The 15,253-nt window shown below is 45.6% G+C and overlaps 1 protein-coding gene across 1 annotated transcript in view; it reads left to right on the top strand.

The window, feature by feature from the left end:
- The window catches only part of F5 (coagulation factor V), a 76,276-nt gene extending 63,058 nt beyond the window's left edge, over positions 1-13,218 (top strand). Inside the window, exons 23-25 of the mRNA XM_075118741.1 lie at positions 2,219-2,367; positions 3,271-3,453; positions 11,370-13,218. Coding sequence (XP_074974842.1) covers positions 2,219-2,367; positions 3,271-3,453; positions 11,370-11,516 — 479 coding nt within the window. The 3' untranslated portion in view covers positions 11,517-13,218. The remainder of the gene's footprint in view (positions 1-2,218; positions 2,368-3,270; positions 3,454-11,369) is intronic.
- The last annotated feature ends 2,035 nt before the right edge of the window (positions 13,219-15,253 follow it).

Raw genomic sequence — 15,253 nt, 5'->3', positions numbered from 1 at the left:
GAGTGCTCCTTTAGCACCTCCATCATCCAGTGGCCCCACTGGTTGTTTAGCAGGCTTTCTGCTTCTGATGTACTTTAAAAAAAAAATTGCTATTACTTTTTGAGTCTTTGGTTAACTGTTTCTCAGATTCCTTTTTGGCCTTCCTAATTGTATTTTTACACTTCATTTGCCAGTGTTTATGCTTCTTTCTATTTTCCTCACTAAGATTTAACTTCCACTTTTTAAAGGATGCCTTTTTGCCTCTGTCAGGGTTCCTTCCCCACTCTTAACTCTAGGGTACAGATGTGGGGACCTGCATGAAAGACCCCCTAAGCTTATTCTTACCAGCTTAGGTTAAAAACTTCCCCAAGGTACAAACTTTGCCTTGGCCTTGAACAGTATGCTGCCACCACCAAGCGTTTTAAACAAAGAAGAGGGAAAGAGACCACTTGGAGACGTCTTCCCCCAAAATATCCCCCCAAGCCCTACACCCCCTTTCCTGGGGAAGGCTTGATAATAATCCTCACCAATTTGTACAGGTGAACACAGACCCAAACCCTTGGATCTTAAGACAAATGGAAAATCAATCAGGTTCTTAAAAGAAGAATTTTAATTAAAGAAAAGGTAAAAGAATCACCTCTCTAAAATCAGGATGGAAAATACTTTACAGGGTAATCAGATTCAAAACACAGAGGATCCCCCTCTGGGCAAAACCTTAAAGTTACAAAAACAGGAATAAACCTCCCTCTTAACACAGGGAAAATTCACAAGAAAAACAAAAGATAAACTAATCCGCCTTGCCTGGCTTACCTATACTGGTTGCAATATTGGAGACTTGGATTAGGATGGGTTGGAGAAGATGGATTTCTGTCTGGCCTCTCTCAGTCCCAAGAGAGAACAACCACGTAAACAAAGAGCACAAACAAAAGCTTTTCCCCACCCCCCTAAGATTTGAGTTGTTCCCTTATTGGTCCTTTGGGTCAGGTGCCAGCCAGGTTAGCTGAGCTTCTTAACCCTTTACAGGTAACAGGATGTTGCCTCTGGCCAGGAGGGATTTTATAGCACTGTATACAGAAAGGTGGTTACCCTTCCCTTTATATTTATGACAGCCTCTCACTGCTTTTTTATTTTGCTGTTTAGCCAGGGTGGCTCTTTTTTGATTCTCTTACTAGGTTTTTTAATTTGGGGTATACATTTAAGTTGAGCCTCTGTTACGGTGTCTTTAAAAAGTTTCCACGCAGCTTGCAGAGATTTCACTGTTGGCACTGTACCCTTTAATTTCTGTTTAACTAACCTCCTCGTTTTTGTGTAGTTCCCCTTTCTGAAATTTAAATGCTACAGTGTTGGGCCGCTGTGGTGTTTTTCCTGCCACAGGGATATTAAATTTAATTATATTATGCTCACTATTATCAAGTGGTCCAGCTATATTCACCTCTTGGACTAGATCCTGTGCTCCACTTAGGACTAAATCAAGAATTACCTCTCCTCTGGTGGGTTCCAGGACCAGGACTCCAAGAAGCAATCATTTAAGGTGTCAAGAAACTTTATCTCTGCATCCCGTCCTGAGGTGACATGTACCCAGTCAATATGGGGATAATTGAAATCCCCCATTCTTATTTTCAAAAGCAATTCATGATCTTTGGTGCCAAACATGAGACCCCTCAAAGAGGCCTGATTTTCAGACTGAGCCCTGCCCACCCTCTGAAAACTGGGTTTCTCAAGTTGGGCATCCAAACATCACAAGATGCTTGTGAAATCCTTGAATTGCAATATAAGAATACAGAGTGGGACTTTCAAAAGCGCTCAGTCAGAATTGGTCTAACTCTGGGTGCTTTTCACAGTCTCACCCATAACAGGCAGAGATAAACAAACCTTTTATTTCACAGATCTGCTGGGCTTCGTTTTAGTGATGACTGGGCAAAGAGAGCTCCACTCCCTGACTGCAAATGTATTCTCTTCTCCCACATCCTGAGCATTTAGAATTTAGATAGCACTTCACAACTTCAAAGTGCTTTACGCATTTTAACTAATGAATGCTCACAACAACTCTGCATTACCTCCCTTTTAAAGATGGGGAAACTGAGGCACAAGGGCAGTTACAATGACTTGAGCAAGGCCACACAGCAAGTCAGTGGCAGAGACGGGATGACAACTCAGGCGTTCCTAGCCTGTTGCTTATTCCTCTGGTCCACTGCTGCTCAAGAGATTAAATGGAGACCTACTGCTATTCTCTTAACAGGTTGCTCTCTGCCGCTGGGAATGGAAAATGGGGAGATCAAAAAAGCTCAGATTACAGCTTCTTCCTATAAGATATCCTGGTATAACGCATGGGAGCCTTCCCTCGCGCGTCTCAATCAGCAAGGGAGGTTGAATGCCTGGCAAGCAAAGGTAACAAGCAAACAGAAGAAAAAACTGCTCAGTCAAAGCTGCTGCTGTTAGCGAATGTGCTGCTGCTCTGGGGTATGTCTGTGCCTGTGTCCCCTCCATGCTGTGCTCTGGCTTCTTCTTTTCAGTCCTCCTGGGAAAAGCCTGTTTAGTTCCCTTCCAGCGGGAGGTTTGGGACATGCCCAGCTCCTTTAAGGGAGAGAGGTGGTGGTGTTCTTTTTTAAAAAAAAGAACATTTACTGATTTCATAATGTGACGTGGAAAGCAATGAAACTGTGTGGAGATTGGAAGCAGGCCCAGCAGCCCTTACTCATGGGAGTGGTTTCTTTGGACTCAGTGGATGAGTAAGCGCTGAAGGTTGGTGGCCTGTGAGCCAAATTCATCTGGTGTAATCCTGTTGGCTTTACTGTTGATCGGCAGTACTGCCTAGTGACTAGAGCATTGGAGTGAGACTCCGGAGGCCTGGATTCTATAACCAGCTCTGTCACTGGCTTGCTGGGTGACCTTGAGCAAATCAGTTCCCTGCATGTCTCAGTTTCCCGATCTGTAAAATGGGGATGATGATGATACTTTGTAAAGCGCTTTGAGATCTACTGATGAGAAGTGCTTTATAAGAGCTACGTTAATTCACCAGGGATGAATTTTTATTGCTTTTCATTCTGCGTTGGCGATGGAAGTGAATGCTGGATGGAGGGTCAGCGTGTATCATCTGCAGTGATTAAACTGATGTGTGGCCCGCAGAGAATGCTGGTAGCACTTCCCTTAACTTGGTTTGCATAGGTTTGAAGTTCTGGGTGGGTGGATGTCTTCATACCACTTTAACTGTCATTGAGCAACGTTTCTGGTTGTGCTAATATTGACACAAACACACATTTGCTCACACATTACTCTTTGTATTGATTGTAGTCAAACAACAACCAGCAGTGGTTGCAGATTGATCTCCTCAAAGCGAAGAAGATAACCGCTATCACAACCCAGGGTTGCAAGTCCATGTCTGTGGAGCTGTTTGTGAAAACCTACGCCATCCTTTTCAGTGATGAAGGCACAGAATGGAAACCTTATATGGATAACACCACTTCAGTGGGAAAGGTACTGTCAAGGTTCCTCCCCCACTCTGAACTCTAGGGTACAGATGTGGGGACCTGCATGAAAAACCCCCTAAGCTTATCTTTACCAGCTTAGGTCAAAACTTCCCCAAGGTACAAAATATTACACCCGTTATCCTTGGAATGGCCGCTACCACCACCAAACTAATACTGGTTACTGGGGAAGAGCTGTTTGGACGCGTCTTTCCCCCCAAAATACTTCCCCAAAACCTTGCACCCCACTTCCTGGACAAGGTTTGGTAAAAAGCCTCACCAATTTGCCTAGGTGACTACAGACCCAGACCCTTGGATCTTAAGAACAATGAACAATCCTCCCAACACTTGCACCCCCCCCCTCTCCTGGGAAATGTTGGATAAAAAGCCTCACCAATTTGCATAGGTGACCACAGACCCAAACCCTTGGATCTGAGAACAATGAAAAAGCATTCAGTTTTTTAAAAGAAGACTTTTAATAAAAAATAGCAGTAAATAGAAATAAAGAAATCCCCCCTGTAAAATCAGGATGGTAGATATCTTACAGGGTAATTAGATTCAAAACATAGAGAACCCCTCTAGGCAAAACCTTAAGTTACAAAAAAAGTACACAGACAGAAATAGTTATTCTATTCAGCACAATTCTTTTCTCAGCCATTTAAAGAAATCATAATCTAACACATACCTAGCTAGATTACTTACTAAAAGTTCTAAGACTCCATTCCTGTTCTGTCCCTGGCAAGAGCAGCATACAGAGAGACCCTTTGTTCCTCTCCCTCCTCCCAGCTTTTGAAAGTATCTTGTCTCCTCATTGGTCATTTTGGTCAGGTGCCAGCGAGGTTACCTTTAGCTTCTTAACCCTTTACAGGTGAGAGGAGCTTTCCCCTGGCCAGGAGGGATTTCAAAGGGGTTTACCCTTCCCTTTATATTTATGACACGCCCCCCAAATCTCAGCTAGGGTGAAACACTGGCTGGGATTTCTTCCTGGAGCTCTAGGAAAACAGAGTTAATAAGACACATGCATCTCTAAATATACTACCAAGTACATAAAGACTAACAATATTTTCCACATCTCAAGGACGATTTTAACCAGTTGATTCTGGGAAACTTTCACGGGAGAGTGCATCAGCCACTTTGTTAGAAGCTCCTGAGATGTGTTGGATGTCGAAATCAAAATCTTGGAGAGCTAAACTCCACCGAAGAAGTTTTTTGTTAGTTTCTTTGACGGTGTGAAGCCACTTTAGTGCAGCATGGTCGGTTTGCAGGTGGAAACGCCGTCCCCAAACATATGGGCGTAGCTTTTCCAGAGCGTAGACAATGGCATAACATTCTTTTTCAGTGACTGACCAGTTGCTTTCCCTCTCAGACAGTTTTTTGCTGAGAAACACTACAGGGTGGAATTCTTGATCAGGTCCTTTCTGCATTAAAACTGCTCCCACACCACGCTCGGATGCATCTGTGGTTACTAGGAACGGTTTGTCAAAGTCTGGGGCCCTTAGTACAGGGTCAGACATGAGTGTCGCTTTAAGCTTGTTAAAGGCCTTCTGACACTTTCCGGTCCACTGAACAGCATTTGGCTGTTTCTTTTTGGTTAGGTCTGTCAGTGGGGCCGCGATTTGGCTGTAGTGCGGTACAAATCGTCTGTAATAACCGGCCAAGCCTAAGAAGGATTGAACCTGTTTCTTTGACTTTGGGACAGGCCACTTTTGGATAGCATCCACTTTGGCCTGTAGGGGGCTGATAGTTCCTTGACCCACCTGGTGTCCAAGGTAAGTCACTCTGTTTAGGCCTATTTGACACTTCTTAGCCTTAACAGTTAGTCCTGCCTCCCTTATGCGCTCAAGGACTTTTTGTAGATGTTCCAGGTGGTCTGCCCAGGAATCCGAAAATATGGCCACGTCGTCAAGGTAGGCGACTGCATATTCTCCTAATCCCGCTAGGAGACCATCTACAAGTCTTTGGAAAGTGGCGGGTGCATTTCGCAGCCCGAAAGGGAGTACATTAAATTCATACAGCCCGAGATGTGTGATGAAGGCTGACCTTTCCTTGGCAGATTCGTCTAGCGGTACCTGCCAGTACCCCTTGGTTAAGTCCAAGGTAGAGATGAACTGGGCCCGTCCCAGTTTCTCTAATAGTTCATCTGTGCGTGGCATGGGATAGTTGTCTGGGCGAGTTACAGCATTTATCTTACGGTAGTCCACGCAAAAACGTATTTCCCCATCTGGTTTGGGAACTAGAACCACTGGAGATGCCCATGCACTTTCAGAGGGGCGGATTACCCCCATCTGTAACATATCCTGGATCTCCCGTTCTATAGCAGTTTTAGCTTGAGGAGACACCCGGTAAGGTTGGACCCTAATTGGGTGAGCATTACCTGTGTCAATGGAGTGGTATGCCCGTTCAGTCAGTCCTGGGGTGGCTGAGAACGTTGGCGCGTAGCTAGTGCACAGCTCCTGGATCTGCTGTCGCTGCATACGCCCAAGGGTCATGGAGAGGTTCACCTCTTCCACACCACCAGCACATTTCCCTTCGTAGTAAACACGTTCAGGCCACTCAGCGTCGTCTCCTCCCTGGGTTGTAAACTGACAAACCTTTAATTCTCTGGAATAAAAGGGCTTTAGAGAATTAATATGGTACACCTTAGGCTTTCGGTTGGAGGTGGGGAATGCTATGAGATAATTAACAGCTCCCAGGCGCTCCTGGACCGTGAATGGCCCTTCCCACGATGCTTCCATTTTATGGGCCCGGAGCGCCCTTAAGACCATGACCTGGTCTCCTACTTTGAAGGAACGCTCTCTGGCATGTTTATCATACCAGGCTTTTTGCTCCTTTTGAGCATCCTGTAAGTTTTCTCTAGCAAGGGCTAAAGAGGTTCGGAGGGTGTTTTGTAGGTTGGTTACAAAGTCCAGAATGTTAGTTCCTGGAGAAGGTGTAAATCCCTCCCATTGCTGCTTCACCAACTGCAATGGCCCCTTAACCTCACGGCCATATACAAGTTCAAATGGGGAAAACCCTAAACTGGGATGTGGTACAGCTCTGTAGGCAAAGAGCAACTGCTGCAACACTAGGTCCCAATCATTGGAGTGCTCATTTACGAATTTACGTATCATGGCCCCCAAAGTTCCATTAAACTTCTCCACCATGCCATTTGTTTGATGATGGTAAGGAGTGGCAACCAAGTGATTTACCCCATGAGCTTCCCAAAGGTTTTTCATAGTTCCTGCCAGGAAATTAGTCCCTGCATCGGTGAGGATGTCGGAGGGCCAACCTACCCTGGCAAAAATGTCTGCTAGTGCCTGGCACACACTTTTAGCCCTGGTGTTGCTTAGAGCTACTGCTTCCGGCCATCGGGTGGCAAAATCCATGAAAGTCAGTATGTACTGCTTTCCTCTGGGTGTCTTTTTCGGAAAAGGACCCAGAATATCCACAGCTACTCGCTGAAATGGAACTTCAATGATGGGGAGTGGCTGGAGAGGGGCTTTGACCTGGTCTTGGGGTTTTCCCACTCTTTGGCACACCTCACAAGACTGGACATAGGTAGAAACATCCTTGCCCATTCCCTCCCAGTGGAATGACCCCCCCAAACGGTCTTTGGTCCTGTTCACCCCAGCATGGCCACTAGGGTGATCATGGGCTAAGCTCAAGAGCTTGGCCCGGTATTTAGTTGGAACTACCAACTGTCTCTGAGGATGCCAGTCTTCCTGGTGTCCACCAGAAAGAGTTTCCTTGTATAAAAGTCCTCTTTCTACAACAAACCTGGATCGATTAGAAGAGCTGAGAGGCGGTGGGTTGCTCCGTGCCGCCGTCCAAGCTCTCTGGAGGCTTTCATCTGCTTCCTGTTCGGTCTGGAACTGTTCCCTTGATGCTGGAGACATCAGTTCCTCATGGGATTGTGGACCTAGGCTTGGTCCCTCTGGAAGCGATATAGGGGATGGAGCTGTTTCTGTTGACTGTGAACCGCTCTCCGCTGGTGCACTATGTTGGGATTCAGGCTCCGGCTGAGCCTCTTGGGTCGGGTTATCGGCTGCTGCCAGTTCAGGTTCGGTGGGGCCCTCCGTTGTTGAGGTTGCAAGTACTGGATTCAGTGCTGACACGGGGTCTGGTGTTGGTTGTTCGGCTGGTTCCGGTTCTGGGACTGGTTCCGTCTGGGTCTCTGGGACTGGATCCACTACTGCTGTTGCAGACATTGGCCTGGGGTCCAGGTCCATCACCTCTGACTGGGTCCTGATAGAAGTTTCCGGAACAGAGCTAGGCCTCACGGCTTGTTTAGCCTGGCTGCGGGTGACCATTCCCACCCTCTTGGCCTGCTTCACATGATTGGCCAAGTCTTCCCCCAACAGCATGGGGATGGGATAATCATCATAGACTGCAAAAGTCCACATTCCTGACCAGCCCTTGTACTGGACAGGCAACTTGGCTGTAGGCAAATTGAAAGAGTTGGACTTGAAGGGTTGAATCGTCACTTGGATCTCTGGGTTGATTAAATTGGGGTCCACTAAGGAAGCATGGATAGCTGACACTTGTGCTCCGGTGTCCCTCCACGCGGTGACCTTCTTCCCGCCCACACTCACAGTTTCCCTCCTCTCCAAGGGTATCTGGGAGGTATCTGGGCCTGTGGACCTCTGGTGTGATTCCGGTGCAATGAACTGTAATCTGTTGGGGTTCTTGGGGCAGTTGGCCTTTACATGCCCCAGCTCGTTACATTTAAAACATCGTCCAGCTGACGGGTCACTGGGGCGAGGAGGGCTGCTGGAGAACGGGGTGGTGGGACGATAAGGGGTCTGGAGGGCTCTTTGGGAGGTAGGTGGGGCTTTGGGCGGCCCCCGGTAATAGGGTGTGGTCTGGGGTGGTCCCTTCTGGTCTCCGCTCCAACTGCGACCAGTTTTCTTCTTCTCTGCCACCTCCACCCATCTGGCTCCAATCTCTCCTGCCTCAATTACAGTTTTGGGTTTCCCATCTAGGATGTATCTTTCTATTTCCTCAGGAACACCCTCTAAGAATTGTTCCATTTGCATTAGGAAGGGCAAATTTACTGGAGATTCAACACTTGCTCCTGATATCCAGGCATCCCAATGTTTCACAATGTGGTAGGCATGTCGGGTAAATGACATGTCTGGTTTCCACCTTAGGGCTCTGAACCTCCGACGAGACTGCTCGGGTGTTATCCCCATTCTGACTCTCGCCTTGGATTTAAACAGTTCATACTTGTTCATGTGTTCTTTAGGCATTTCAGCTGCCACCTCAGCTAAGGGTCCACTGAGCTGCGGCCTCAGCTCTACCATGTATTGGTCAGCAGAGATGTTGTACCCAAGGCAGGCCCTTTCGAAGTTTTCTAAGAAGGCCTCAGTATCATCACCTGCCTTGTAGGTGGGGAACTTTCTGGGATGGGAAGTGGTACCTGGAGAAGGATTGCTAGGGTTTGTTGGTATATTCTGCTGGGCCTTTATCCTCTCCATCTCCTCCACATGCTTCCTCTCTTTTTCCCTCTCCTCCTCCACATGCTTCCTTGCCTCCATTTCTTGTTCCTTCTTCAGCTGCATGAGTTCTATCTGTCTTTCATGTTCCCTTTGTCTTTCCTCAGCCTGAAATTTGGCTAATTCGAGCTGTAGTCGAGCCGCGGATTTTGCCATTCTAACCTCTCTGTTTTTACTAACTTTACACCCGAGGTTTAGAAATAAACAAACAAAACTTGGCTGTAAAATTTTGCTGTGCTGGAATAGAATACCTATTCTCTGATAGTGATTGTCAGCCTACAGAAAAAGACAATTCCCTTGTCTCTGCTCTGGGCCCAAATTAAAGCAAAAAACCTCCAACTGCTTGGAAACCTGCTTACCCAGCCCAAAGAAAAAGCAAATGGGTAGAACACACACCCCCTATTTACTTTTAGGAAGAAAAGAAAAAAAAAAAACCCCTGGATTGGAAGACTGTGAATTTCCCTGCAGGAGTTAAGTACCCTGCCTCCAGGCAAAGAAAACCTGCAATTCACAAGATAATCCCCTTTTGTCTCTGCTTGGCCACAAAGCAGAGAGAAACCAAGCTGCTTTCAGTTTCAAAGCTGCTTTCTGGACTTTCTTTCCAAAGAAAAAAAAATTTCCTTTTTAAAATCTGTATTTCTAGTTCAAAAAATCTCAACTGGATCTCAAATGATTTCAGGTTAATCCCACCACTGTGCCACCATGTCAAGGTTCCTCCCCCACTCTGAACTCTAGGGTACAGATGTGGGGACCTGCATGAAAAAACCCCCTAAGCTTATCTTTACCAGCTTAGGTCAAAACTTCCCCAAGGTACAAAATATTACACCCGTTATCCTTGGAATGGCCGCTACCACCACCAAACTAATACTGGTTACTGGGGAAGAGCTGTTTGGACGCGTCTTTCCCCCCAAAATACTTCCCCAAAACCTTGCACCCCACTTCCTGGACAAGGTTTGGTAAAAAGCCTCACCAATTTGCCTAGGTGACTACAGACCCAGACCCTTGGATCTTAAGAACAATGAACAATCCTCCCAACACTTGCACCCCCCCCTCTCCTGAGAAATGTTGGATAAAAAGCCTCACCAATTTGCATAGGTGACCACAGACCCAAACCCTTGGATCTGAGAACAATGAAAAAGCATTCAGTTTTTTAAAAGAAGACTTTTAATAAAAAATAGCAGTAAATAGAAATAAAGAAATCCCCCCTGTAAAATCAGGATGGTAGATATCTTACAAGGTAATTAGATTCAAAACATAGAGAACCCCTCTAGGCAAAACCTTAAGTTACAAAAAAAGTACACAGACAGAAATAGTTATTCTATTCAGCACAATTCTTTTCTCAGCCATTTAAAGAAATCATAATCTAACACATACCTAGCTAGATTACTTACTAAAAGTTCTAAGACTCCATTCCTGTTCTGTCCCTGGCAAGAGCAGCACACAGACAGACACAGACCCTTTGTCCCTCTCCCTCCTCCCAGCTTTTGAAAGTATCTTGTCTCCTCATTGGTCATTTTGGTCAGGTGCCAGCGAGGTTACCTTTAGCTTCTTAACCCTTTACAGGTGAGAGGAGCTTTCCCCTGGCCAGGAGGGATTTCAAAGGGGTTTACCCTTCCCTTTATATTTATGACAGGTACCATTTTAAACTCGGAGAATTCTGTCCTTTTTTCTGAATCCCGAGCACTTTGTCATACTTCTCAAGGCCCAAATGAGGGACAGCCCCAGAATGAGGGGCACAAAAAATTGTTCCTGCAGTTGAATTTAAAATGCTGGCGGAGTTGTTCTTCTATTTTAGAGAACTCTCGAACTTCCCTTTTGTGGCTCTTCATTTCTGATGTAAATAATTTACACCAGTAAAAGGGAGGAGATGCTACATGTGAGTGGAATGCCGTTGAACCTGGGATGAAATCAGTGGTGTGCCTTTTAAAGAGGGACATTTCAAAGGAATGCACAGAATGTGTATGCGGAAGCCTCTGCCAAACTTCACTGCAAAATATTTTTTGCTTTAATTTTTTTAATTGAATTTAGTGCTGGTGAAAGGTCCCAGACTGACAGAGCTGAGACCTCCATACATCCACACAGCAGGTACAGCACTTACAAAATCCCCCAAGCCACCTTGACGGAAGTGCTTCAATCCCAACCTGCAGGGACCACATCTAGGGATAAGAGAGGGGAGATTTGTCAGTCCCCAGCCAACACAGGGGCCAGTTAGCACCAATTGTGGTGATAGTTTTTGTGATATAGACAGAAACAGAGACCACAGTTTGGATTTGACTGGATTTGAACCAGTGACCTAGAGGAGGAAGGCTGTATATACACCACTGGTGTGATTCAGTCCATCTCCCGGTTCCCGAACACAGCAACTCTGAAGTATTTAGATACCTTACAAATGCATCCGCTTTTTTTTTAATAATTTTTTCCCAAACTAATTCCTTGTTTTGTTTACTTTCAGGTATTTAGGGGGAATGAGAACAGCAGCGGACAGGTCAAGCATTTCTTAAATCCACCCATATTTTCCAGGTTCATCCGCATTGTTCCTAAAACCTGGAATCGAAGCATTGCTCTCCGGGTAGAACTCTTTGGCTGTGATCCTTCCTAAATGCTGGACACACAGAGTACACACGAACGGCCAAGTCTGGGAGCCTGACACTTTTCAGCAATCACTGTGCAGAACTACATTTTTTAAACTCTTAGAGTAGTCAGATTTAGTCTTTCTGAAGTGCCTTTCCTCCAAGGATCTTAGAGTTTTGCCAATGTGAATTAAACGAGAGATTTCATTGGCAGATATTTCATTCATATAAATGTACATTAAGGATAGAACTGCACAGCAGCTGTGAGGGAGCTTCCCAGAGCGTGTGGGTAGACACGTGCTTGCTCCACTTGAGCTTGCGTGCTCGAGCAGCGGCATGGGCGGCAGCTCAGGCTGGCCAACCGCGTATGGACGCAGAGGCCAGGTGGGATTGTTCTCAGGTGGCTAGCCCGTGCCGCCATGGCCGTACTGCTATTTTTAGCACCCAAGCTGGAGCAGAGCTAACATGTGTCTCTTTACCTGCACCGTCCGAGCTGCAGTGTAGACCCACCTTTAAAAAGAGAAAGTAACAAACATCAAATCAACAAAGCATGCAAGATTGACATGCCCCTTTCCATGGGAATCTGGGCACCCAAACACATTCCCTCCATTTCTCTACCACTGTCATCTTCCCCCAGTCAGTTCTCCTTTTGTCCTGGTCCTGACCTAATTTTACACTAAATCTCCTGAGGGCAGGGACCTTGGGCTTAATCCTGAGCCCGGATTTGCTCTCTCTGTAGCCCCCTCACTGCTGAAAGCTATCAGATGTCCCTCCCTAGGCATTCGCCTTGAAGGGGGAGTCCCCAGTACACATAAAACCACTGTCTATACCACCATCCAGTAGCCGTTGGTGTTGGGGCTGGGAAGCGGGTGTGATGCTGCACTCCAGCTATTCCTGGCTGGTAGGTGGTCCCTTGGAGGGTCATAGCCAGCCAGTGTAGACAAGAGAAGCCTCCACTCTGCTCTGATCTCTGCTGGGGCTGACATAGAAGTGGCCTCAAGATCAAGGATCTGCAACCCCTTCTCTGAGAATCTAGGGCCCCCATCTTTATATTTGCTTTTTTAAACACCACGCATGCCTCTGACTCTATATATCCTAAATAACCATTAACCTTCTAAGCAACCCTGGGTGGGGATCAACAGTATCTTTATAGGTGGCAGGAAAGAAGCATAGAGAGAGACAGTGATTTGCCCAAGATCATGGCAGGTCAGTGGTAGAACCAGAAACAGGATTCGTGGCTTCCAGTCCCATGCTCTAACCACTAGAAGCTAGGCAATGCTGTTTTGTTATCCCTACTGGAAGAAACAAGCCTTCTTGGCTGTTGATGAGAAACGTGATGGCAATAAAATAGGATTCGATAACACTATGGTAAAGACACCTACACCTTGTCTATGCTACAGCATTTGCCAACATTATTGCTGGTGGCACTGCTGTGGTGCAGAAAACATTTATAGATTTTCTCTGGATGGATGCGCTCAGTGAGAATATATTTGCTATCCCTGAATATATCTTTTTAGCAGAGTTTTAGCTAAGCTTTTAGTACTGTCCTAGGCTCCAGTCTTGTCAGCAGAGGACTGCCTCTGCTCACCTGGGTCCTTCATGGCCTGGGGCAGAATATCATCAAGAACCCAGGGCCATGTTTTGGTCTCTAACCTTATAAAGTATTGTCTCAAGCTGTTTCAAGAGAATTAGAGTTCTTATATCAAAAAATGTATGTGTTTCCAAGTAAAGATGTATAAAAAAGTGAAATAAAATTTTAAAACCTCAATCAATATTTTTTTCACATTTTATTCTGCCTTTTTAAAATATTTCATACTGTCACCGTTTTCCACTTGAAAGTACAGCTGAATTTCTGGAGTGAAGAGCAAAATGTTAACGTTTCTGATTTTCCATATTTTGAAAGGCAACTTTGCCAGCTTGACAAAACCATCACCAAAAATGAAATGTTTGCAACAGAAAATGGCCTGGAACAAAATCACAAAACTAATAATTTTTGTTGACCTTTTCTGAACCTTTTCCAATTCCAATATATCTTTTTAGAGAGGGGCGACCACATCTGCATAATGTGGGCATACGTACCATGGATTTATATAGAGGCAACTTGATATTTTCTGTCTTATCTATCTGTTTCTTAATGTTTCCTAACGTTGTTAGGTTTTTTGACTGCGGCTGCAGTTTTGTGATGTTTTCACAGAACTATCCACAATGACTCCAAGATCCTTCTTGAGTGGTAACAGCTAATTTAGACCACATCATTTTTTATGTATAGTTGCGATTATGTTTTCCAATGTGCATTACTGTATATTTATCAACATTGAATTTCATCTGCCGTTTTGTTGCCCAGTCACCCAGTTTTGTGAAATCCTTTTGTAGCTCTTTGCAGTCTGCTTTGGACTTAACTATCTTGAGTAGTTAAGTCTCAGCTGCAAATTTTGCCACCTCACTGTTTACCCCTTTTTCCAGATCATTTATGAATATGTTGAATAGTTCTGGTCCCAGTACAGACCCTTGGGGGACACCACTATTTAACTCTCTCCATTTGAAAACTGACCATTTATTTCTACCCAAACAGTGGATGCATGCCTCCAATCAGAATTGCTGATACAGTCTTTGCCAGTTCTTCTGTTGGCTTTCCCCCAACCTACCAACAGTATTTCAGTGTTATCTGGATTGAATCTTAGTCTGCTTGCCCTCATGCAGGCCTCGGTCCCACACAGGCAGTGCATCATTCATGCCATGCCGCTGGCAGAGCGGAATGTTATGGAGACATAGAGTTGGGTATCACCAGTGTATTGGAGACAATGTAGACTATGTCTCCTTACTATCCCTCCCAGAAGCCTCCTCATATGCACATTAAATAGAAACAAAACTGAGAAAGCCATGGGGCACTTCACATGACATAACCTTAAGCAACACGGCACTGCAGAAGTGAGGAATGCCAGCATCAGCTGAAACTGCAGGGGGAATTTTGGATGGGCAGAACATAATTAGGTAAATTTGGCCAGGACACCAGGCCAGGAAGCAGAGTGAACTAAATACAAGTTGAGACAGATTATTAAATATTTTGATATCCTGAAAAAACTTTTTTTGAACCCTCTCTCCTGGCCTTCAAACCATAGGCGCTGACTTCTACTGGCGCTGGTGGGTGCTCGGCCCCTGCCCTGCCCCCGTTCCAACCCCTTCCCCAAAGTCCCCACCCCAACTCAGCCCCCTCCCTGCCCCTATTCCGAGGTAGGTGGAGGAATGGGGACGTGGTGTGGTCAGGGGAGGGGGAGGAGGCGGAGGTGAGGTGGGGCATGGGGTGGGGATGGGAGCTTGGCTCTCAAATGAACTCACACAGAACAATGATACAAGACACAAACATCACATCACCTGTGGTGAACACTTTTCACAAAGCAATCACTCCATATCTGATCTTTCAATACTTGTCCTTAATGGAAAGTTGCACAATACCTTCAAATTCAAAACCCTGAGCTTAACAGGGACACTGGTTTTATGGCTCATTGCAACAATTTGTGACACACCTTACTGCCTGCTATCCTTAATTGCTCATTTCAAACCCTTTATGCATAACAATCTAGCCCCTAACCGCTCATTCTTTTCAAGTGAGCACCTCCAGTATGTTACCCTTCTGCTTAACAATCTGTTCCAACTTGTATTTAGCTCAGACCCTCTGTTTCCTTCCCCTGACCTGACAAGGAACTCTGTGTAACTCGCAAGCTTGTACCTTTCACCAGCAGAAGTTGATCCAATAAAGAGCTATTAC

The sequence above is a fragment of the Caretta caretta genome, chromosome 1, assembly GCF_965140235.1.
Source record: "Caretta caretta isolate rCarCar2 chromosome 1, rCarCar1.hap1, whole genome shotgun sequence".
NCBI lineage: Eukaryota > Metazoa > Chordata > Testudines > Cheloniidae > Caretta > Caretta caretta.
This window is presented reverse-complemented; position numbering and strand designations above follow the sequence as displayed.